At 43.9% G+C, this 25,297-nt stretch overlaps 1 protein-coding gene across 4 annotated transcripts in view; it reads right to left on the bottom strand.

Moving 5' to 3' along the window:
* FOCAD (focadhesin) overlaps positions 1 to 25,297 on the bottom strand; it is a 234,809-nt gene that overhangs the window by 68,006 nt on the left and 141,506 nt on the right. For all 4 annotated transcript variants that reach the window (XM_053288048.1, XM_053288050.1, XM_053288049.1 and 1 more), the window contains 4 exons: positions 23,365 to 23,448; positions 21,456 to 21,591; positions 18,978 to 19,166; positions 14,007 to 14,128 (listed from right to left, as the gene is read on the bottom strand). In XM_053288048.1, coding sequence (XP_053144023.1) covers positions 14,007 to 14,128; positions 18,978 to 19,166; positions 21,456 to 21,591; positions 23,365 to 23,448 — 531 coding nt within the window. The remainder of the gene's footprint in view (positions 1 to 14,006; positions 14,129 to 18,977; positions 19,167 to 21,455; positions 21,592 to 23,364; positions 23,449 to 25,297) is intronic.

The following is a 25,297-nucleotide window of genomic DNA, read 5'->3' as shown; positions in this document are numbered from 1 at the left end:
TTTCAGCTTTTTAATTGAAAGTTGAAGTTACAAGGTTCGTACTGGTTGACCATAGACTACGCCATGGTTTCCCACTGCATGGGGAGATGAATGGATAGCATTTTAAGTTATCCCTCCTTCTTTCTGCAGCTGCCTGTGCCTCCAAAATTATGTCCCCGAGGCTTAGGCGAACCCTCAGGGACATAGTTTTGGGAAGCACAACTGTAAAGGAAGGGGGGAATCACAAAAAATCACAAACATTTTGCATGATAGAGAATCCTGGCACACTGATGCAGGATTAGTTTGGATGTCAACCAATGCTGATAATGATTATAAAAACAATGTTAACCACTACAACAACAAAAATAATTAACTCATTTAGTGCAGATACGTAAGCACAAAAGAGTGGTATGTTTTTCTGCTGCTCTCAATAACATATTTAATTATTCACAAACTTATTTACTCTGGTTCTGATGCATACATAGGCTGAAGATCCTGTTCCCATGCTGGAGTAGTAGGAGTGTGCTTCTCATCCACCATGTCCATAATGTAATGTGCAATGTGAGTACTCAGTGGAGACTCAAATTGCACATTTTTGTTCTCCTCACCTATGGTTGTCTCCAAGAAGTTCTTACATCATACATTATATTGTGAGCATAGAAAAGTAGAGTGTGCCGGTGTACTTATCCGCCACATGAATAGGATCTTTGATTCCAGTAAACACCTGAATCAGACCACTGTCCCTATCAGTTTGTTCTCTCTCTCTCTCTCTCTCTCTCTCTCTCTCTCTCTCTCTCTCACACACACACACACAACAAATATGCTTTAAAATCATATGCTATATATAAATCATATGCTATATATCAAACAGAGTATACCTGTGTGTGAAATCTTCAGCTGTAACCGTTTATTAAAAAATCAAATATATGTAACCATGGAAATTAAACAGAATCTCTAATCCACAACCACACAATCTACTTTCTAATCCCTAGTTACAAAATGCTATGTAGTAAAAAAGAATTAATTTGCACTGCCCCCAAATTAACCTTTATTTTTATTGCTTACATTCAGCACAGTCTCCATGGCTTCCTTTATAAGTAACAAGCTTCAAAGGCAGCCATATTACACTCTAATCCCCCTTTTGGAAACTTTAAAGTAGTTAATTTGAAAGAAAGTGAATTTCTTTGTGAAGTCTGGTAATACTAATAAGGTACTTCATAAAAATTAAAGAAAGAAATCCAGCTTTTTAGGAAAGACAAGAAATGACTAAAGCGACACAAACATTACAGTGAATTACAGATGACAATAACTTCTGCAAGTCCAAAACTACCATACTAAGGTTACTTAGTATGTATAGTATTTAGGAGAGGAGAGCTGGTCTTGTGGTAGCAAGCATGACTTGTCCCCATAGGTAAGCAGGGTCTGCCCTGGTTGCATATGAATGGGAGACTTGATGTGTGAGCACTGCAAGATATTCCCCTCAGGGGATGAAGCTGCTCTGGGAAGAGCAGAGGTTTCAAGTTCCCTCCCTGGCTTCTCCAAGATAGGGCTGAGAGAGATTCCTGCCTGCAACCTTGGAGAAGCCACTGCCAGTCTGTGAAGACAATACTGAGCTAGATAGACCAACGGTCTGACTTAGTACATGGCAGCTTCCTATGTTCCTTACTGCGGAATAATTATGATAAAGAGTCCATACATATGACAGAGGTACTCTTGCCCTTTTACCAACACATCATCCTGCCAAATGGTGCCAACGAATAATAAACTGCAGGTGTGTGGTAAAGTGTGGTGAAATGGAATTCAGGTAAAAAGACATTTGGGGCAGAGTGAGGGAAGCAGGAGAGGGGAGGTCAAGGGAGTAGGCAGGAAGAATGTGAAACCAAGAGTTGAACCAAATCTCACCATGCAGGGTGATGATGATGAGGGAAAGTAATGGTGGTGGCAGCAGTGGCAGCATCCTAAAAGACAGTTTTCAGGGGCGGAGCCACCATTGGGCCAATGGGTTCAAAGAACCCGGGGTGCACCCAATCAGGGGCCGACACACACCCTGCATCTGACGTCAGACGCGGGGGTGCTGGTTTAACTCCCAAGCAGGAGCCACGCAGCCCCTTCGAGAGCTAAACTAAGGCTGGCACTGCAAACGCAGCGCAGCTAGGAGTGACTCCTCCCTGCCTTAGCGTGGACCCTTCGGGAGTTGAACTCCAACTCCCGAACGGAGCCTCAAGGCTCCGTTTGGGAGCCAGACCACGCCCCACCCTACGTCTGATGTCAGACGCGGGGGGCAGGGTCAGCGGGGCCACTGCTGTGGCCACACACAGGCCACCGGCGGTCAGGCTCTGCGCCTGGCAGTTTCTACATTGATATTACATCAAGTAATAATATGAGGTGGGTATGACAAACAATTTTCAAATGTATTTATATTGATATGTAACCTTAAACAAGGATTGTGTTGACACACAGCTTCTAATTCTCAGAATGACTGAGAGAAAACCCTTTAGGTCTGATATCACACCAGGGTCACCTTCTTATGTCAATCTAATGTGGCGGCCACTGAAACCTGGCTTTTTGCTGTGCGACTGAGATAAGTCTCAGATGATGCAGGATGATCCCACAATGCAGTTCCTACGTCTACCAGCATAGCTGCAGTTTCCAGCAGGGCTGGTCTTACAGCCACTTGCTGGGGGTTATGGTAGTTGTGGTCCAAAATAGCTGGAGGGTTGAAGTTCTGCAGACCTGCTCTAAATTAATCTGGGGAAACATGGATGACACCCTTGTTAACTTGGCCAAAAGGCACCTTTTAAGGTGGTGATTGTCTTTATTTAGCAGGGGGAGAGTAACTGGCCCGATCCACACCCAGCACTGTACCTCCAGTTACTGTTGCTGGTGTCTATCTTATGTTTCTTTTAGATTGTGAGCCCTTTCGGGACAGGGATCCATCCATCTTATTTATTCATTATTTCTCTGTGTAAACCGCCCTGAGCCATTTTTGGAAGGCCGGTATAGAAATCAAATAAATAATAAGCATTCATAAGAACATAAGAAAAGCCCTGCTGGATCAGGCCCAAGGCCTGTCTAGTCCTGTTTCACACAGTGGCCCACCAGATGCCTCTGAGAAGCCCACAGGCAAGAGATGAGGGCATGCCCTCTCTCCTGCTGTTGCTCCCTTGCAACTGAGATTTAGAGGCATCTTGCCTCTGAGACTGGCGTATAGTCACCAGACCGGTAGCCATTGATAGACCTGTCCTCCATGAAATTGTCTAAGCCCTTTCTAAACCCATCCAAGCTAGTGGCTATTAACACATCCCATGGCAGAGAATTTCATAAATTAATTATGCACTGTGTGGGAAAAGACTTCCTTTTGTCGGTCCTAAATTTCCTAGCCTTCAAGTTTCATAGGATGACCATGAATCTAGAGTTGTAAGGGGGGGAGGGAATCTTTCTGTCACTCTCTCTACTCCCTGCATATTTTTATATACCTCATATGGGTTGTCTCCCCATAATCACCTCTTTTCCAAACTAAAGAGCCCCAGATGTTGTAGCCTTGCCCAAAAAGGAAGGTGCCCCAGGAGGCTCCTTATCATCTTGGTTGTCCTCTTTTGCACCTTTTCCAGCTCTACAATGTCCTTCTTAAGATATGGTGACCAGAACTATATGCAGTACAGCAGGACTTCAATATCTGCGGACTCTACATCCACGATTCATGTATCCAGAATCTGTGGATGTAGAGTCTGCGGATATTGAGGTCAGGTAATAGACACCTGACCTTGGCATATGCAGGGGGAAACGGGGTGGGGTCAACCTTGCATATCCACAAGTTTAGGGGGCCTGGAAATTACAGGGGAGGTCATTTCTGGCTGCCATTTTGTGTTCCTTTTTTTGGCTCAGTTTTTTTAAAATGAAAAATTTGGCAATTTTCAGCAGATTTGGAGGGACTCAGGGGGAGCAGTTAAGATGGTAGGCAGCTTCCACCCTCCTGAAAGCTGATGTTTTTGGAGCATTTCTTCAAATAAGGAACCTAAACCCCAAGTTCTCATTGTAAAGGTAAAGAGAAAGAGCGCTGACAAGTCGGTTTTGACTCCTGGCACCCAGGGGTATGCAAATTGGCTGAAGTTCCAGCTGGTCTGACACTGAACTTGGTTGGCTCAAGGGCTTGCCCCCAGTTTGCCTTGAATCAAACCAGACCCGAACTCCTGCCAAAAAACCCTGACCAGCCGGTCCGGGGGTTCTAATGACAAAAAAATATATTTGTTTCCCACTCACCCCCTCCTCCTGCCGTCCTCCCCCTGGTCTCCAGTTCGGGCCATTTTAGTCTGGTTTTGGCCTGTTCTGGGCCTCTTAGTGCTGGCAGCAGCCATTCTGGAGGCTGTCACACATGTGCACTGGCCATCTGCGTGGCCTAGGTCATGCACACCACTACCCCATTGCCCTAATGCCATGAATATCGAGGTCCTCCTGTACTCCAAATATGACCACACCATAGATTTTTATAAGGACATTAGCATTTTTACTTTCAACACCCTTCCTAATTATCCCTAGCATAGAATTTGTGAACCCCTATGAATAACGAGGGCTACCTCTATAAAAATCAATTCAGCACAATATTAGAAGTCTTCTGGAATAGAAAAGTCTTCAGCGTCTGTTTACAAATGGAAAAAAGGGTGCACATATATGACAAGATGTACTTTTTCATATATTTTCGATGTTTTCCTAGAAAAGTTGAAAATAAATTATACCATCATCACCACCACCACAGCAGGACCGAGTGCTGTCTCCAGGATTTTGGGAGCTCTCAGGCAAAGCAACCTCAGCAAGCCAATTAACCCAGAAGAGACAAGGCAGGGGGCTCTTTGCCGGGCCTGCAATCCAGAAAAAATTCCTAGCCTTGTCGTCCACCACACCCAGCCATGAAAAGACTTAAAACCTTGAAACGGGCAGTGCAACTGGAAATGAGCATAGGCTGAATGGGGGAGGGATCTGTCAAATCCTTGAAAAACTTGTCCATGTATGACACATACAGATTCCCACAATCTGAGACATCAATAAAAAACCAGTTTATGAACTCAATGGACGATTTACGATCTCAGATCTACACAACAGATCTATACAACAAACCCAGTCATTTCTTCTCCATATAAATCCTAAGACATTTTTGTGAAGAGTGATGGAAATTGGGAAACTGAACAGCAAATTCTCAGAATCCTTATCAAACCAAAGCTCCCAAAATTATTTGAGGAAAGTCATGACAGCTAATCTAGAATATAAATAATAAAATTTAGTAATACAGTCGTCCCTTCCCACCCAGGTTCAGTTCCTGGAAACCCTCGCGGTTGGCCAATTTGCGGTAGAATTTCCCAGTAGCGGATACTCAAATCTGTGATTGGAAAAACCATGATAGGCAAGGGGTAACTGTATAGATTCTCTCACTGACCAATCTCACATCCACATCTCAGATCACAGCAAGACATTTGCAAGTACCGTCGTTTTCTAAAACAGCAACAGCTAACTACCCCATAGAGGAGGAGGAGCTCCAGACCCTCCCTGGCCAAACTGGTTGGAAGACACAATTGAATATCATTGCAGAATATCAACTGCAATGATATTCAACGACCACACCCTTTTCCGACTTCCCTGCCCCTTAGCAGTTTAATGGCATAGCACACTGATCGTCACTATTTTTCAAGCAGAGGCCACTATGGCAAAACACCTTCAACATGATAGCCATTTCTCACTGTGCATGAGAACCATTTCCCACTCCACATAGTGTTGTGCTTTTCTCAGTGCTGGGAGGGCCCTTTCAGAAATGGAGCCCTCTCTTAAGAGCTCTATGGGGAAAGAGCTGGGAAGGGCTACTTGTATTCTGTGCATGCCTTCCATGATAGTGCAGAGGCCCAGAGGAGCTCGGTTTTCCTGCTAGGCACAGAGCAAAGTGCAGCACTGCACACTGGGAATGGTTGCCTCCACATGATGCCAGGGGTACTGTGAATAGTATTCCACTTTGGCCAAAGTTTCACACAAGCCCAACAAACAGTTAGGAATCTGCACTTAAAGTTGATGGGAGCCACCACTGCGTCCCAGTCCTCACAATGAAGAAACTGGACAGTGTGAAGATGTCAGCAGTTGGTATGTTCAAGGTTATATGGAAAGAGGAGTGGTGCTGTGCTGGATTCTCTGATGTACACAATTACTTTCAACTCTCTAATCATGAACATATACAGTCAAAGAACATTATATAACAAAATTACACTGCTTCAGTGTTTTAATGGTGTATTTCTATTTTTCCACATGTTTTGATTCCTTTTATAATCTCTATATATGCTTTGCTCTATGTGAGGCATTTACATCAATCCAACAGCTAAGGCAGATTTTTGAGGAATGTTAAACATGCTACAGACATTTGATGCTGGGCACCAGGGAATAATATTTCAAACCACAAATATGTTTCAAATTAATGGGTTTTTGGGGTTTTTTGCATTAAGCACACCAGTTTGACGTTCAGACCAATGCAATATTATATTTACATTTCAAAGAAATGTGAGCACTACAGATTTTAAAGCTGTGTGAGTGTGTGTGTGTGTGTTTAAATTATTTTTAAAAGAGTAGGCATGGAATTCAAGTTAAATGTCCTACTTCAAAATACCAATCCAACTAAAACAAGCATTATGGGAATAATTAATTTACACAGGGAAGAAAAGCTATAATAAGCAATCTTGTTGCCAAAACAGACTTTATCTAACCATATTTTTTATTCTGAAATAAGATATTTTTCCAACTCTATGTTCCAAATAATAATCACATTATTTTAAAGAAAACTACTAGTCTGTGAAGTCTCTCCATTTTTAAATTAAAGCAAGAGGGAAAACTAGCATATATATATATATATATATAGAGAGAGAGAGAGAGAGAGAGAGAGTAAAGTCACCCTGAAATAAGTAAAAAAAAATGGCAGCTATAAATGCCTATTGAAGGAGAGAAAGAGAGAGGAAGATAGGCAGGCAGGCAGGCAAGGAAGGAAGGAATACTTACCTGGAAGAATCAAGGAATATTCATATGAATATATGTGTATCAGTAGACGTAACATATATATTCGTGTGAACCAGAAGTCAGCTATATTGAACACCAGAAGTCAGTCATCAGGGCTCGCTCCAGAGGTGAGGTATTTGCCAAAGCCCTAAAAGTCCACCAGCACCACCATCACGTTGCATAGAGCACCCAAAGTGATCAGAGACCATGTGGCAGAATTCTCAGTGGCCCACTTCAGACGTAACATGAAACCGGAGTTATATGGGGTAGAGGTTGGAACTCTATTATGTCTGAATTCGTGGAACTGTGGTTTTGAGCCGAAAGCAACCTGTGGTTTGCCTTGCCAAACTCCAATTTGAACCCTAGGTTTGCACAAAGGTTCGCTGCCAAGACCTCCAGTTTGGTTGCCAAAGCATTGTGTCTGAACCGGGATGCCGCCATAACCACGGTTTCATTCTGTGCAATCACTGAGACAGAGGTGCAGAACCGGGATTGTGCCTGCTCCATGATTTCAATGCTTATTGTTGACCACTTCTTCTAGTGCCAGCCCTGCCCCTCCTATCACCTATCCAGCAATGCCCATCAACAGGGACGCCACCATGTCCCATCCCAAGCTTGTCAGCCTGTCAAATGGCAAAGTCACATAGGGGCAAGCTGGAGGGAATAGGAACAGGATGACATTAAAGTGTTTTACTCCCTGAGAATAAAGTGACAATGATGTATGTCCACAAGCACAAACACTCCAGGCCACAACATAAGCAGTGCACCCCATGACAGTGCTGGGACAGGATCATATGGCTGGCGGTATGTGCCTGTGGCCAGGTTGAAAAGGCAGCCCCAACCAGGGATTCTTGAGCAGCCAATTTCTATTTCTTTTCAAAAAACGGTTGGGGACGGGAGAGTCAGCCCCTTCCCCTTTGGGACGGTGGTGCTCCCTAGGCTTAATTCATGAGCAGGGTTGGGCAGCAGGATCAGCACTGCTCAAATGAAAGGAGCGATTCCTCATACGCAATGAGGATGGATGCTGACCCAGGGCGGACCACATTCACTCAAGAAAGTTCCAGGCCATGGGAGTGCCCCCTCACAACACCACCACAACAAATATTTATATACTGCTTTTCAACAAAAGTTTCCAAAGTGGTTTACATAAAGAAATAATAGATAGATAGATAGATAGATAGATAGATAGATAGATAGATAGATAGGATTAATCATGAAGACGGATCATCTTCCTGCAACTCATGAGAAGAACCGTCTGCAGGGACAGGAGTGTCTGCCACAACTGCTAATAATGTGTGACAACAAAACACACCCTTCTCTCATGGACAGCTCTCTCATGAGAGTGTCAGACCATTGGGGCTCTATATCTAGCCAGGTTGCTCCATAGAGGAAAGCTGCAGGGACAGGTGCCCTGCAACTTCTCTCCCTGTCTTGGTGACTGCCATCAAATAGCTATCAAAGTGTTCCCCCTGCCTGCCCATCAGCCCATGTGGGCATGTGCACCCTTGCTTGTGCCCCAAAATGGCAAACCTCACTATCCTGGGGTGGCTGGAAATTAGGACTCCCCTCTCCCATGATTCCCCGCAGTGGGAAATCTGCATACAACACAATGTTGGACTGAACCCGGGAATTTTGAATGGGAGTAACGATTCCTCCACATATCTGGTTTTCCCCTCATCCATGCACATGGCCAGGCTCTGACACATGGAATGTCAAGAGCTCCTTTGGGTGCATGCAAAGCTTCACAGAGGAGGAAGAGGTTGCAGGGCAAAAGTTCTATCTTTTACCAGAGAGGGTGGGTTGGGTTAGCTCAACTCATGAGCGCACAGTCCAATGGAAGACTTAGGGTTTAACAGCCCCATGGTCCTCCCCAGTAGACTGTCCCTCTCATGATAGCCCACTGGCAACAAGCTGCCAGGGGAGCAGAAGTGTGGTTTAATCCGCATGCACTGCTTTGCCAGGCTGATCCCTTGCAAGAGCATCCTAGGACAAAAAGGAATACCCCTCTCTCCAGGATCCTTTGCCCTCCTTCATATACATATCCCCTCCTAGGAACTCACCATTTTTCCTTCCCTTTCCTAACAGAGAAATAGTGCCCCCCCCAAGCTGCTTGTGCAGGGCTATTTTGGCTCTTATGAGGGCAGCGGTGCCATCACTGTCAGAAGAAGCGCGGGCATGGCATGGCATTTAAAGGCAGGGGCTCCTCTGTCCTGTAACCATAGGTTGCTGGACTGTAGCTGGACCAACGTCTGCGGTGTGATTTATAGTTTAAAATTGAGACCACAGGTTCATCAACCTTCGGTTTCATGTTACCAGTTTCACGTTACATGTGAATGCAGCCAGTATGTCCAACGTACCTCTTTCCAGTTAAATGTCACTACATGCCCCCCCGACCCCTGAAATTGACACTAATATTTCACATCATTTTCTTTTACATTCTGCTCTAAATGAAAATAAAGAATGATTGCTTGTCCTGCGTTTGCATTTTGTTTGCCTCTCATTTTGAATAAGCATTTGCGGGGTGTGTGTGTGTGTGTGTGTGTGTGTGTGTGTGTGTTAATCCCCCATGGAAGGAAGTAGTAGAAGCCAAAAAAGGAGATGAGAAGAACCCTGAACAAAAGCAGTTACAGCCTGAACACAAATTTTTATGCCTGCAATCACCAGATGTTGCCTTCTCCTTTCTCGCCAAAGAAACATTAGTGAGCAGACTAACAATGGAATTACATTTCAAGCTATCTTTCACTCCACCATTTAATACTGGGAGTATGGAAATTATTGCTACCACAACAGCTCCTACAGAAAAATCACTATGTACACACACTTATGAACTGTACTTTGAGACTGGGTTTGCAAGGACATATGTAAGGCATACCTCTCTCACATTATTCTCTCAATGTGCAATTTTTTCCACCTCAGAGTTAACAGAAAAATGTATACAGGTTTTCTGGATGCCTGCCAAACCAAAATGAAATAAAGAAAGAAAACTTAATACCAGACAAAACAAAAATCTTGAGGTTATGAAGTGGAATAAAGAAAGACATGCCACTTTTCACAAGGTGAAGAATAAGTGTTTACTTGATTTGGAGGAGTGGAGAGTGGGAAATCACAGAAAATTATAGTTTAAACCAAAACTAAAAATTTACTTAAGAAAAGAGAGACTGTAAAATTGTGCAGAAGGCTAAGTGCATTGGTAGAGGGTTTTAGGTTGGGGAGACAGGCCCATTAAGTTGATTAGGCTTGACTGGATGCAATACTCTGGTCAGCACTCAGTTAGTTTTGTCTGCAGGGCTCTTTTACAAAGGAACTGAAGGTAGGAGCCCAATGCTCTGCTCTACCCCACCCCAGAATAGCCTGGGGCCATGTTCCATTGTAATCCATACCCCTCTTTTCAGTCTAGGACTAAGCCTTGGAAGGCCAGATAGCATCACTCAGGGAGCTGAATTTCACTCAGAGGCTGCCAATTGTCAACCCTGAAGCTTCTGTCAAAGAATCAGTTCTCATACCTTTACTACACAACTGCAACAATACTGTACATACAGTACATAACGCATGTGCATAATGTGTGACAAAACCACATGTGCCTGTGTTGCAGCTTCATAGACACAGTAAAACTAGACATTACATGGGATACATAGCTGTCACTGAAACAGCAGCCCTATGTCTCCTTCTCTCTCCCCGCACAAAGAGAAGCCAATGAAAAGCGGGTAGCAAAATTTGCAATTATCCATTCAATATCACTACTAGATGTTATGGAGGAAAGAGAATAATGAATAAGGAGCTAGAGATATATACAGAAACAGCCAGACTGATTTGGTTTGAATCCGAATCAGATTTGAACTAACCCAGCCCAGTTTTGGGCTCAGCCAAAATGGATCCAGTCCAGCCACTGAACTGGGCCAAACCGGTTCACAGGCCAACTCGGGATATACTTGTAAGGGGGAATCTGGTGAGAATCCCCTTTACAAGTAAAGGGGGATTCTCTATAGTAATGCCAGTGGGGTGGGAAGAAGTGGCCGTAGCAGAGACGGCCGCAAAAGAGACATAGGCAGCAGGGGCCCCTCCAATCCCCTCCCCCAGTCTCCCAAATGACAGTCCAGGCTGGCTGTGGCCCAGTTCGGTTATGCATGGAGGCTGCACATACACATGCGCAGAGTCCATTTGTGTCACCGTGGGCTGCCATTTGGGAGGTGGGTGGGGGGTATAGTAATGCCGAATTGATTCAAGGTCAAATCGAATTTCACATCCCTATATTCTACCTGCCCAGGCTTCTTTGCCTTATAAATATTTATTTTATTTCATTTATTGTTAAATTTCTATACCGCATTTCATTAAAACAATCTTAAGGTTTAAACACAAGAGTTAAAACAAGACTATAAAAATACACTGTTAAAATATTAAGCTAGAATATAAAAATACAGATCTGATTTAAAAAATTTAAAAACAGGCACAATATAACCATAAAAATACAAAGCAGGAGCAATAGAAACAACTAGCTGAACCCGCACAGAACATCTGTGCAGTAGTTCACTTCCTTTTTGGGGTTAGTTGGGAGAATTTGTTTGGCTGGTCCTCCCACAGCTCTCTCACTCGCTCTGTCCCCCCCACAACAGCTCTCTTGCTCACTCTGCCCCCCCCCACACCGCCTCTCTCGCTCGCGCTGTCTCTCTCCCCGCGCCTCTCTCGCTCGCGCTGTCTCTCTCCCCGCGCCTCTCTCGCTCGCGCTGTCGCTCCCCCGCGCACCTCTCTCGCTCGCGCTGTCTCTCCCCCCGCGCCTCTCTCGCTCGCGCTCTCTCCCCCGCGCCCCTCTCGCTCGCGCTGTCTCTCCCCCCGCGTCCCTCTCGCTCGCGCTGTCTCTCCCCCCGCGCCCCTCTCGCTCGCGCTGTCTCTCCCCCCGCGCCCCTCTCGCTCGCGCTGTCTCTCCCCCGCGCCCCTCTCGCTCGCGCTGTCTCTCCCCCCGCGCCCCTCTCGCTCGCGCTGTCTCTCCCCCCGCGCCTCTCTCGCTCGCGCTGTCTCTCCCCCCACGCTTCTCTTGCTCGCGCTCTCTCCCCCCCGCGCCTCTCTAGCTCACGGTCTCTCCCCCGCGCCTCTCTCGCTCGCTCTGTCTCCCCCTCCCTGCGCGCCTCTCTCGTTCGCTCTGTCTCCCCCTCCCTGCGCGCCTCTCTCGTTCGCTCTGTCTCCCCCTCCCCGCGCGCCTCTCTCGCTCGCTCTGTCTCCCCCTCCCCGCGCGCCTCTCTCGCTCGCTCTGTCTCTCCCCCCCGCGCGCCTCTCTCGCTCGCTCTGTCTCCCCCACCACCTGCCTCTCTCAATCGCTAGAGTCTGCGGCCACCACCGGTCGCCAGGCCAGGCCCGCCAGCATGGACCGGCCAATTCTCCTACTCCCCTCCCCTGCAAGCCTTCTGCCTCAGTCCCCTCCCCCCCAATCCTTCTGCCCCAGCTTTGCTCCCTCCTCCGTTTCCACCTCTTTCTCTCTCTTTTTCTCTCTCTCATTCGTGCTCCCCCCCCCACCGCCTCCGCTTTTTAGCCTGCTTGTGTTGTCCCTGCTGGCTGTTGCCACATTCTCCTTCCTCCAGTCCCTGGTGTCAGGCGGCCAAGCGTTCAGCCAGCTCCTTCCTGCACGGCCCTCCCTCTAGAGAGCATCTTCCGAAGTGGCCAGCTACTTGTCTCTGCCCAGCCGGGCTCCGCCGCTTTCTCTCCCCTCAGCTTCCCCCCTCCCTTCTGCCCCAGCCCGTTCCGTTCTCCTCTCCACTTGCCCGCTTTCCTTCCTTCCCTCCCCAAGCGGCCACTTCCCTACATGGCCAACCCCTGCCCAGCCAATCCGGCGCCTCCACCGCCCAGCCAATCCGCTGGGTTGCATCCCCACAGAGGCACGTCTACGAGAATTAATATAATAGATCATATAAAAACCAGGGTAATAGCCAAGATTTTACACGCTTTCTAAAAACTGTGATGGAGACTGAGGAGCAGATGGCCACCGAGAGAATTCCAGAGTCTGGGGGCAACAACTGAGAAGGCCCAGTCCCTCAATATAGTATTTTATATTGGTCTATGGCCATAATAAAGGATTTGATTTGAATAAAGTATTGTGCTGAAAACGCTTGATGTGTTCAGCTTCTGACACAACTCCTTCCATAAATACTAACAGAAAGAGAACCCCTGTGACATGAATGAAATATTCCTACTTTGTCAATGGCGTCACACAAAATGATGGAACATATACAAATAATTACATCAATTATATCTATCATGTGTGACTAGAACGTTCCTCCAGGGATATATGTCATCACCCATATTTCTGTGCAATCATATTAACACTGATGCACTCAGAGAGATGCCAAAGTATCTACACTTGCTCTCACATGGTCCTCTCCTGCCTGCATTCCTGCTGTTTGCAGTTTCCAAAGATCAGTTGCTGTAACACTCTATTTAATGAAAATATTTGATAACAAGGTCTTGCTTATATTCTATAATATTAATTGGATGTTCATTTCTTATTCTTCCTCACAACAAGCCACATTTTATACAGAAGGTGAAAGCTCCAGTTTACAAAATCCTAATGCACACAATCAGCTACATCAATGTGATATCCCAGGGTGCTGGGAACAATTAAGAGATATGCTGTGTTATTATTACAGTAACAAGGAGGCAGAGGTCACTCCCTGGGTTGCAATCCCCTAATTGTTTTTCAGACAAGTCCAAATCTGACAGCACTGTAACTGGATTAGGCAGAACTGTTAAAAAGAGTTGAAGAGAAAATGTCAGCTTTGATTTACAACAACAATCTTCAGAGAAAACACTTCACCAAAGAGAGCATTTTATTAGATATATTTATACATCCCATTCTCCTTAATTGTTCCTCACAGCAAGTTTACTTAATTAAGAGTAAATTACAACATCACACAGCTTGCAGCTAATATTTCCTAATTAGGATAAGCAAATGCAAACTCAAGTTGGAAAATCAAAGAATGCAGAATGGCTGTACAAGCCAAAGGAAAGCTGGCAACATTTACCTCATGGATGAGAGCTATTAACGTCTGCTGGAAATTGCGCCCCCTACTGGCTAGAAATCGGCTGATAGGTTTGCCATCCTTACCCATGTGGACTGGAAGATCATAACAGAGTAGCATGCCAGCTAAAGGAAAGGAATGTAGCATACATTAGATTACTGATAAAAACATACATAACATTCCAGAATGATCGCTAACAGCAATATTAACCAAAAGCAGAGAAAACTGAAGTTCGGAAATCTGAGAAACAAGGTTTTGGAGCAATTTGGTAATTCATTCTCAAGCTCAGTCCTGAAGTGGAGAGGAAGTAAAATTAATGACTTTTTATAAATTGCAGTAACTTAAATTATTCTGTAACACTGACCCTGCTAACTGGGCAAAGAGGCACATTTTTAAAGTGGTGATTCTCTTTATTCAGCAAGGGGAGAGCAACTGGCCCTATCCACCCCCAGCACAGTACCCCTCCAGTGACTGTTGCTGATTGTGAGCCCTTTGGGGACAGGGATCCATATTATTTAATTTATTTATTTCTCTATGTAAACCACTTTGGAAACTTTTGTTGAAAAGTAGTGTATAAATATTTGTAGAAGTAGTAGAGTCCACTGGCTCCACTCCACAGTCCCAGTACAGAGGGTTTACTGCACTCTGTTCTGTCTCTGGACCCCAAGGGAGAATAGAAGTCCTTCACAACCTGCTTCCTAGCTCCCATATCATCCCAACTCTTTGATGCCTTACATTCCGCAGCTTTTTGAATCTTCCGTCCTAAACAGCCCATTATCAATGGTCCTACATGTCTTTAAGTCTTTCAAGATTTCTGGATCTCAGCCATAGGAAAAACACAGTGACCCCAGTATATTTCTCAGTGCTTAGGGTCACTGGTTGTTTCTCACATACCTACTGTAGCAACCAGGGGCGTAGCAAGGTTGGAATGGGCCCAGAGGCAAGATTTTAAAATGGGCCCCTCACTGATATACACACACACAAACACACTTCACAATATATAGTGCACTCACACTCACATCCCCATTATGAATATGGTGAATATTAATATAGTTAAATTTATAACTATATCATTATAAATATAACTATATTTATATAATTATATAGTTAATTGCCAGAATTATTATCTCAGGCAGGGCCAGGGGCACTGAGAAGGCAGTGGAATTGTGGCAGCAAGCATGACTTTTCCTGAAAGAGATTCCTGCCTGCAACCTTGGAGAAGCTGCTGCCAGTCTGTGAAGACAGTCCTGAGCTAGAGAGACCAATGGTCTGACTCAGTATATGGCAGCTTCCTATATTCCTATCTTAAACTGTATTCTCACCTAGATTGTCTAGTAGACTATACTCTTTTGACATATGCCCTGCATTTTATCCGAGATTTATGAACGGTGGGTTGTAGTTATTAAAATATGAGAAATGCAATCTGTACATGCTTCAACAAAATCTCTTTAATGTTCCACACTTTCTAGAAACAAGCCTCAAGCACATTCCAGGGTTGAATATTGGTTCAGATTACGCCAAACCTGAACTCTTACTTCTCCAAAATTTATACCCTGAGTTTCTTGACATAAGAGACTCAAGGCAACTAACAATTATGGAAAGCAAAACATGACCCAAAAATAGAGAAATGTAACTTTGCACTGCAACTGGGTGACCTTGACAAACAGAAGGAAACCTTTTTCTTAATCAGCAGCAAGTGGGAATCCCCCCCTCTTATTTATTTGTGTATTTATTATAACACCACCATACCATGGGCAAGGAAAGAGGAAAGCAGCGACAGGCTGTACCCTTGAGGTGGTACCAAGTCCAACTGGGCAGAGGCTGAGCAGGCTGTTACTTGCCCTTTGGTACTCTGGACTTTTCTTCTAGGCAGAGGAGCTTCTCCCAGGCTGCCTGCCTCCTCGTTAAAGTGTGCTGGTAGGGTAGCAGCTATTATTTGTTAAGGGCGGATGAAGAGAGGAGAAAAAAGAGCAGCCGGAAGGAAAATTATTATTTGTAAAAACCCTCGAAGGCGAAGTGGGAAAGGCGGGAGGAACCCAGTGGGTCCCCTTCCAGCACCTTTCTCCTGTAGTTGCTCAGAGCAGCTGAAACAGACATGGCAGCTCTCCTCCATTGGGCGGAAGTCGCAGTCCGTACTGAAGAGCAAAAGACTAGCCCGCCCCGCCCCAACAGCCTTTCTGCCTTTGCTCCTTTGACAAGCCGGCACAGGAAGGGATTTCAAAACTGATGAAGTACCAGAGCCCCAGGAAGTGCAGCCGTGGCCATGCCAGCATCTTTTTTCGCAGGCTGCTTTATAAGCTAAGGGTAGGGGAATGCTCGCTTCTCCAGTTCTCCTCTTCCCGCAACAACCTCAATCTCCCCGAATAGTGCCAAATTCTCCAGTGCTTTAAACTCTGATTAAGAGTAACAATAATTCTCAGAGAAAGCCAGCTAAGCTAGATTGGGATAGAGAGCAACCAATAAATAGGGAGAGCGCATTTGAGTTCCTTCCTGACCGGTTCCTAACTCTAAGTTTGGATGTTTGCTGGTTTCATTCAACAAAAAGCAAGGCTGCTTAAAGTATCATGGGTTTTAGGCAGGCAGGCAGTCTACTCTGAACGGAACTCTCCCGCGGAGGGCTCCGGCATGTCATGGTCGCGTGCCCACCCGCCAGCCAATGAGAGCCCAGGCAAAAGGGAGATGGGGAAAGGAGGGGAGGGAGAGAGAGAGTGCCGCGTGAATACCGTCTGGATTGGAAGGAAGGAAACTGGGAGTGAGGCCGCCGCTGCGGGGTGGGTTGGTTGGGGGGGAAGGACTACCCCTGGCTCCCCCCACCCCACCCCACCCCACCGCACCCCCAGCCATTCCTCGGCCACGGGGCAGCAAAAATGTAAGAAGAAGAAAAAAATTTTTTATAAATACTGGGCTGGGCGGCAGGCAATGGGGAATCATTTGATGTGTCTCTGGGGGGCCCTCAAGGCATCGGGGCCCAAAGACAACGGCCTCCCCTTGCCTAACAGTAGTTACGCCCCTGGTAGCAACCCATCTAATCGCAGGTAAGTATTTCCCACAAACATATTAATAAAACACAAACCAGTTCAAAACAGAGCTGAAATAGTACTTTTCACTACTGAGTATTTTTTACAAGTGGCATTGAAAAAGATTTAGTTTAATCAGATGAATATGCAACATTGTCATTTTGAAATGAATGAACTCAAAATAAGTCCAGTTCCTAACTGAGTGTTTTCTTTAAGAGCTTTGAACTGAGGTAATTAATTTTACTGTTAGCTGACTTTGATCAATTCTTCAGTTTTTATAACTTTAGTTTGCAGGGTTTTTAGTTTAATTAACGATGCTTTCTTATTATGAAAAATAACCTACATTTAACTTAACTATGGAAGCTTTGTTTTATTTTGAGAAACCAAATTAAAATGTAAATTTGAAACTCAACCTTCTGCAATCTGAAAACCATTAAATCATTTATTTATATTAGTTGTTCATTTCACATTGTGCCTCATCTGAAGGAAGTGTATCCTTGATACATATTGTATCACAATTTTTTGACTAGTATCTACAAGAAGAAATGAATTGGTTACAATTTAGGGTGCCATTGTTACTCTGATTATATTATGGGTTGAATGAGCTGACCTAATAAGCAGAGTTTGTCCTTTACAATTGGGTTGCCCTTTTTGCCTTTAGACATTGTGAAAGTTTGTTCAAAGTTGCTGTAGTAGGATATCGAGAAGGTTTTCCTAGCCTAAAAGTAAGGAGAAAATATGACATCTGCAATCTCATGACCCATTGGCTTTACATGCATTTCCTGAAACATCATCTAGCATATTTGCAATAGAAAGGCAACTTCTGATTCAGAAGAAATGGGTTTAGAGATTCTGCACTAGGTGAGTTACATCCCCAGGTGATACAACATTTGCTGGCATGGTTCAGAAGTCACACAGAATCAAGATTAAACCTTAGCCACGCTACATTCTTGAGCCTTAGAGATGTATGCTCTTGCATGAGCCTTGGAAGAATTCTTTTTCCAGCTGAAGTTAGAAAGAAGCTAGGATCACTTCTGACTCCAAACTGACCAATCCCAGCTAATTCTACCCTAAGTTACAAAATAAATCACAATCTGAATCTTTCAAATCTTGGGTTCAGATTGTGGTTTACTTTACAACTTTGGAGAGAATTAGCCAGGATCAATTGGTTCAGACATCTCGAGTGATCTGGGTTCTTTCTAACCACAAATCAGAAGGAGAATTCTTCTACGGCTCACACAGACAGAGGAGAGGGGAGCACATATTCCCAATCTTCTTAGATGTCATGTAAAGTCAAGCTTTAATCTTGGGACAACTGAACTTGCCCACTGATTTTAAGCCCCAGCACTACTTCTTCTTCTTCTTCTTCTTCTTCTTCTTCTTCTTTTTTTTGCATACTTCCCTTTGTCTGAATCAAGCTGCCATTCACTCAGCTATTTCACACCTTGGATGCTTATGAATGAAATCTGGACTTGTTTGCTTCAACTTCATAGAAGCTTGGGGGTTTTCCAAGGTGAGAGTGCCTTCAGTGCAGGAAAAATAAGTCTGGCTGTGATCTGTGGAGGGAGGCTGGTTTATTGACCTTTTCTGTCACAACCTGTCCTATGCATATCCTGTTTGCAGTGGCTGTCAGATTCTCAGACATTGCATGTAAGTAATCATGGCACTTGTAACTAAGATGCCATAGCCACCATAAGCTGCAGAAAAAGTGTTGGAGACAAGCTCGGAGGGCCTGATGTGACCTGGAAAATAAAACTACTGAGAAAACAGATAACATACAACTGTCCAAAGGTGTTATTTGGACATAAGGCTTTGTTATAATATTACTATTACTATTAAGAACATTGGAACACTGCTTTTCAACAAAAAGTTCATAAAGTGGTTGAAGTAGCAAGAGGAGTGAAGAACAAGAAAAAGCATGAGAACATGATTCCCTGTATTACCAGGAGAACCTTACCTGCAAGGCCAGGCTTCAGTCCTGGTTGCTTGTTCCTCTCATACATTTTCAACATAAAGTTTGGAACTCCCGATACAGTCTTCCCTTGATCTGACCTAACAGCACCTCCTCTAAGTGCAGAATGGTATATGCCACGAGGCATGTTGGCCATCTCCTCTTTCACAAGCGATGCTGCAAACTCTTCGAATGCTTGGAGGGGAGGGTGAAAAGGGAAGAGAGGAGACAGAAAGAAAACAGAAGGTGATTGACTGAGGAAACCAGAACCACCCAATTGATGTGGAACCACAGCTATTATCTGGGAATGTTATGCTGAAATAACTGGTAACTCCATATTCAGCTGACAGCTCCAAGGTCATGGTTTTTATAACTCCTAAGCAAGCCATTGCAACTCCACATTCACCTCCCACTCAAAATGTCACCTCAGGAAACCTTCAATAAATGGTGTCAGATGTTCAAGCTCAGAAGAAAAAACAAACAGTCAGAGTGGTTTTATATGTTGATCAATGCACCCTTTGTTTGAGATCATTGGGCTGAGGTCACCACTATGGAACAACAGAAGTTGACATGGCTTTTACCTTGGCCACAGGAGCACCAAAATGTGTTCGTTCTCTCCCCCTCTCTCTCTCCTCCCCCCACCAATTCACATGAGGCTCTTGTCATTTAAAACAAACAATCCAGAAAACAAATATTGAAATCTCAGATAATACAATCAGTAAAATTGATCAAGGACAATAAAGCTGGGCTTTTAAACTCTAGCTGAGTTTACTCCTGCAGTTGTAAAGCATTAGCATAATGTTATTACACTTGTGAAAGTAACATGCAGTGGTTCAGACAAAGTAGTCCTGTATGAGAGAGTCCACAGCAGGGTTATTTCCCCCCCTCCCACCATGAACGGCCAGGGCCTGGCAGCATTTCTTAGGGTTAACAGTCTGTTCGTGCTTTTTTACTATATAATTAAATGTTTTAACAGGGGCTTATAACAACTGTTTCATATTAGCCTTGTGGCTTTGATGCACATTTTCCTGTGCCAAATACAATGTTGGGTTTCCTACCGATTGCAGCAAGCGTGGGATGAAAGAACATTCACATGCTCTCCTTGTAAACCAGACATATACACAAAGTGTCAAGGAATCAGTTAACAGAACGCAGGAAGACTCTGGAATGCCTTTGCATTCTCACCTCCAACCTTTTCTCATTTCCCCCCTCTAACACTTTTTCTTTTCTTTTTAAACTTTCAATTCTTTTAATAACAGCATAGTAGCCAGAGCAGAGTGTCATGGAAGCAAGTCCAATACTTATGGGAAACCATGGGACATTCCCCACAAATATAATGTAAAATCTGCTGTACAAATAAAAAAAACTAATATAACCACGAAATTGTACAAATCTGTGTTTGGACTGCAGCATATCTCAGTTACATATTTTGCAGTTTTCATTCACACTGTTTATAGAGCATTGCTCATACACGAGCTGCTTCTTGCAAGCTATACATGCTGGATAACTATGGCAGCTTAATACTAGAAATGGTAGATGAACTTTTCCTAGCTAATTTAAAGCGGGAAAACCTAGGCTACTCTTTTAAATATTCCAATTAGCATCAAGACCAATATAGTACACATTCTTGGGGAAAAATTGCCCCAAGGTTCATTAAATTCTATATTGTGGATGTAATTTTCTTCTCTACTTATTCTGTAATTCTTTGATACTAGGTATTTAATGTCAGAATATAAATTTGACAAATCTGATATGAGAATAAGCGTACATTGGCTACTGCCCTAGAAGTTATTAACAAGTACAACAGCCATCTCCTGTCATTTGTCCCCAGCAACAAATCTAAGCTGACTGCTTAGAACAACTTAGGTTTTACTAACAGTACTTTCTTTCTTTCTTTTTTTCTTTCTTTCTTTCTTTCTTACCAATAATACTCTGATCACCTAGTAGTGGCTCAGATCCAGACTATCAAAGTGGGCACAGAATGGGGAGCTGCACATGCACTTCCAAGGACTAGAACTAGTTGTGCCACAACCAGAGTGCTGGGGGGAGGGTAAATTTCAGTATTACTACCTTCCCCTCAGATTGTCCAACTGGTATAAACATGTTCCCGAGGGTTGCACAGCCCTCAGGGACATACTTGTGTGTGTCGCAGAGTGCTTTTGTGGTGAAGGAGCAATGGGCAACATTTTCAGCTCCACCATGGCTCCTTCTTCCAGAAAGACTTTGTGACACACAGATGTCCCTCAGGAATCTATTTCTACCAGGACAATCTGAGGGGATAGAAGGAACCCTGAAATTCACCTTCCCCACTGCACTCTGGTTGTGGGGTAACTAGTTCCAGTCCTCTGCAGTAGGTGCACAGCTCATACTATGTACCTTTTTCAGTACCCTGGATAAGTCACTACTGTTTAAAAACACCATATGCATAAAACAATGTTGTGGAAGATATGACTAGAATTTACTAGGTTTCTGAATTTACTGTACCTGGTAGAACAGGAGGAGGTGTGAGCAACAACAATTTGATATATGAGGTACCAGGAATAGAAAGATCCACCTCCTTTTCTTCTTCATCATCATCATTTATGTCCGTCTCTTCTTGTTGGTCCTGTTCTGGTCTTGCCTGTATGTATGACAAGGGTGATAATGAACACATACATCACATACACTTTAAAAATCCAGGAAAAAACATGTCTCTGTTAAATCTAAGCTAGGGCAAGAAATCTCCAAAGGTTCCATTGTCAGTACAAGAACTAAAAGAAATATGTATTTTATTCTGCTGCCATATGATCAGTATATAGGTCATTGTTCTCAACTGTAGTATTTTAAGCCACTTTCCAAGAAAAAAAGACTTCCTATAAATTCATGATCGCCCAGACACTGGTGTGACTAAAATAATTAAGACACTGGTTACAACATATAATTGCACAAATATTACCCTCTGGATAGGATCCCCAATTAGGAAGGCAGGATGGTGAGGAGAGGCATTCTTCTTCCGCTTCCTGCTCTCTCTATTTTAGACTAAATGCAATTATTCATTGGGAGAATCAGTATCTCTCTTATAAAATGTACAAAATCAACAACAAATGCTCTTAAAGTATGTTGTCTGAATGAAATTTAATCTCATATATTTCACTGATCTTTAAATCTTGCCCTCCTCACCCTCCTGACACACAATTAAATTTCTTTCCTTCCCTGCTAATCACCCCTAATGAAATATTCCCAGCTTCCAGAACACAGGGACAGCACTACAATGCTCAGGATGTAGAAGCAACAAAGGTTTCAAAGTAACCAAACTGTCTAAACTTTAAAAAGAGTCTGATGACTGGTTTGAATCTAGACATACAGCATAGAGACTCTAACCTGAGCAACATTTCTACTTACGATTTTCAAATTTAAGCAGACAAGTAAAGAAATACAGCAGTATTACCAAATCCACCATCTGCGGTGTGGACTCTCCACACTCATGCTAGGATTTCCAGAACTGTCTTGGGAGTCCCTTCATGGGAATATTGTGGATCACTTGTCCCACAAATCTTTAACAGAATTCTCTTAGAAGCAGTATTTGATAAGGACATCACGAAGCAATTTAGTGATGTTTTGTCCTAAGTGTGTTACCTCTCCCATCCCTTTCAAATATTAACCATTTATCTGCTTGCCCACAAGTTTGTGCTTTCCTTTTTTTGCATTTCTGACAATATATTACTCACTACCTATGACTAGGTTCAGGCATAACACGAAACCATGTTTCATGTTATAGAAGCCATGGGTTGCGCTAACCATAGTTAACAACTCATATCATGGTTTGATTGTCCAGAAGTACAACTGGCAAGGTATGCTTTAGAGCAGTTTGTCTGCATTTCCCCCCAGTTGCTCAGAATTCAGATGCATACATTTGTAAGTTCACTCCACTGAGCAGCAGCCTCTCAAGGCAGAGCAATGGCCCTAACTATGGTTTGTCAATGATCTGTGAATTCAGACATAATTCTAAAATCAAAATTAGCACATGTAGTAGTTTGCAAAACAACTTCAAAATATGGTTTCAGATCCTGGTTTGTTGGCTTCAAACCACACCACAGCAGTAAACAAACCATGATTTTGCACTATGTCTGAACTCATCTAGTGGGGAAGTAACTTGCCTAGGGAGCAAGAGGTTGCTGGTTCAAATCCCCGCTGGTATGTTTCCCAGACTATGGGAAACATCTATATCGGGCAGCACTGATATAGGAAAATGCTGAAAGGCATCGTCTCATACCGCACAGGAGATGGCAATGGTAAACCCCTCATGTATTCTACCAAAGAAAACCACATGGCTCTGTGGTCTCCAGGAGTCGACACCAACTCGACGGCACAACTTACCTGAACCCAATTTAGATTTAAAGAAAGGGAGATCTACCTGTTCTGGAAGATGAAGGATGGTGTGTTCTTCAGAGCCAAATTCTGAGAGAGATTTGTATGCAGAGATGGCTACAAGAGGATCCTAAAGACAAAAAATATCACTAGCAATCATAAGCCACTATTGCATAAGGAAAAAACTCTATTGCCTGCTCATACTCAGGAAATACAGCAAGCAAAACAATTTCCAAAATAGTGGTTGTGGGCCAACTAGCAGTTTCTCCTGCATTTTGTGGATGGGTAGATTTAATTGCAGATATTGGGGACTGGGAATAATGTTGCACAGAAGGTGATTAGATTACCTCTGAGCAAGGGAATGCATTTCTTAATATGTATCACACTAAACTCTTCTGTGGAGCACCCATTCCTAAAGTTCTTAGCAAACCAAATACTAATAGATTTAGATTTAGTATAGATCTAGATTTAGACTCCACAGTTATCACAGTGTCAGATGCAGAGGTATCCAGCAACTCCTCTTGTGTGGTTAGACTGGATTAGTTTCAGTTTGTGACTCCTGAGGATGTGGACAAGCTGCTCGGAATGGTGCGTCCTACCACCTGTCTGCTTGATCCTTGCCCAACATGGCTTATACTGTCTGGCAAGGGGGTTGTTGTGGAGAGCCTGGTGGCAATTATAAATACCTCTCTGAGAGAAGGCAGGATGCCTCCTTATTTAAAGGAGGCAATCATTAAACCTGTTCTTAAGAAGCCTGCCTTAGACCCCTCGGAGTTTAATAGCTACAGGCCTGTCTCCAACCTCCCATAGTTGGGCAAGGTGATTGAGAGGGTGGTGGCCTCCCAGCTCCAGGTGGTCTTGGAGGAAACTGACTATCTAGACCCATTTCAAACTGGTTTTCGGATGGGCTATGGGGTGGAGACTGCCTTAGTCGGCCTGATGGATGATCTCCAATTAGGACTTGACAGAGGAAGTGTGGTCCTTTTGGATCTCTCAGTGGCTTTCAGTGCTATCAACCATAGTATCCTTCTTGAACATCTGAGGGAGTTGGGGGTGGGAGGCACTGCTTTGCAGTGGTTCCACTCCTACCTTTCTGGCAGATGCCAGATGGTGTCGCTTGGAGACTGTTGCTCTTCAAAATCTGAACTTTTGTATGGTGTTCCCCAGGGCTCCATATTGTCTCCAATGTTGTTTAAGATCTACATGAAACCGCTGGGAGAGATCATCAGGAAATTTGGTGCTGGGTGCTATCAGTACACTGATGACACCCAAATCTATTTCTCCATGTCAACATCATCAGGAGATGGCATATCCTCCCTGAATGCCTACTTGGAAGCAGTAATGGGCTGGATGAGGGATAACAAACTGAGACTTAATCTAGACAAGACGGAGGTACTTACTGTGTGGGGTCATCACTCAGGAAGCGATATTAATCTACCTGTTCTATCATCATGTTTATTTGCGGTCACAGACCAAAATTTAAAGCATACATAATAATACACATATAATATAATAATAATATATTCAAAGATCCAATATTATCTCATCCTGATCAGCAGTTTCCAATTTACATAATCTGGTTTACCATCTGTTGTCTAACATTCTTAGCTGCCTCACAGAATTTAGCAGCTTTAATTGTTACTTCCTCCTTCTGATCTGAGAGCAGATAATTGACGTAGAATACATCTGTATGACCTGGGAAATCAGCCAGTAATGGGGAAATATAACAAGATCGTAAGTCCCTATAAAAGAGGCAGCGGAGTAGAATATGAAAAATAGACTCCTGTTCTCCAGAACCGCAAGGGCATAATCTCTGCTCTTTTGGTATCATCTACCTGTTCTAGATGTGGTCACACTTCCTCAGAAGCAACAGGTACACAGACTGGGAGTGCTTCTGGATCCACACCTTTCCCTGGTTCCCCAGGTTGAGGCAGTGGCCAGAAGCGCTTTCTATCAGCTTTGGTTGATATGCCAGCTGT

Source organism: Hemicordylus capensis, chromosome 2, assembly GCF_027244095.1.
Source record: "Hemicordylus capensis ecotype Gifberg chromosome 2, rHemCap1.1.pri, whole genome shotgun sequence".
Taxonomy (NCBI): Eukaryota; Metazoa; Chordata; class Lepidosauria; order Squamata; family Cordylidae; genus Hemicordylus; species Hemicordylus capensis.
The sequence above is the reverse complement of the archived record's forward strand: the minus strand, read 5'-3'. Positions and strand labels throughout refer to the sequence as shown.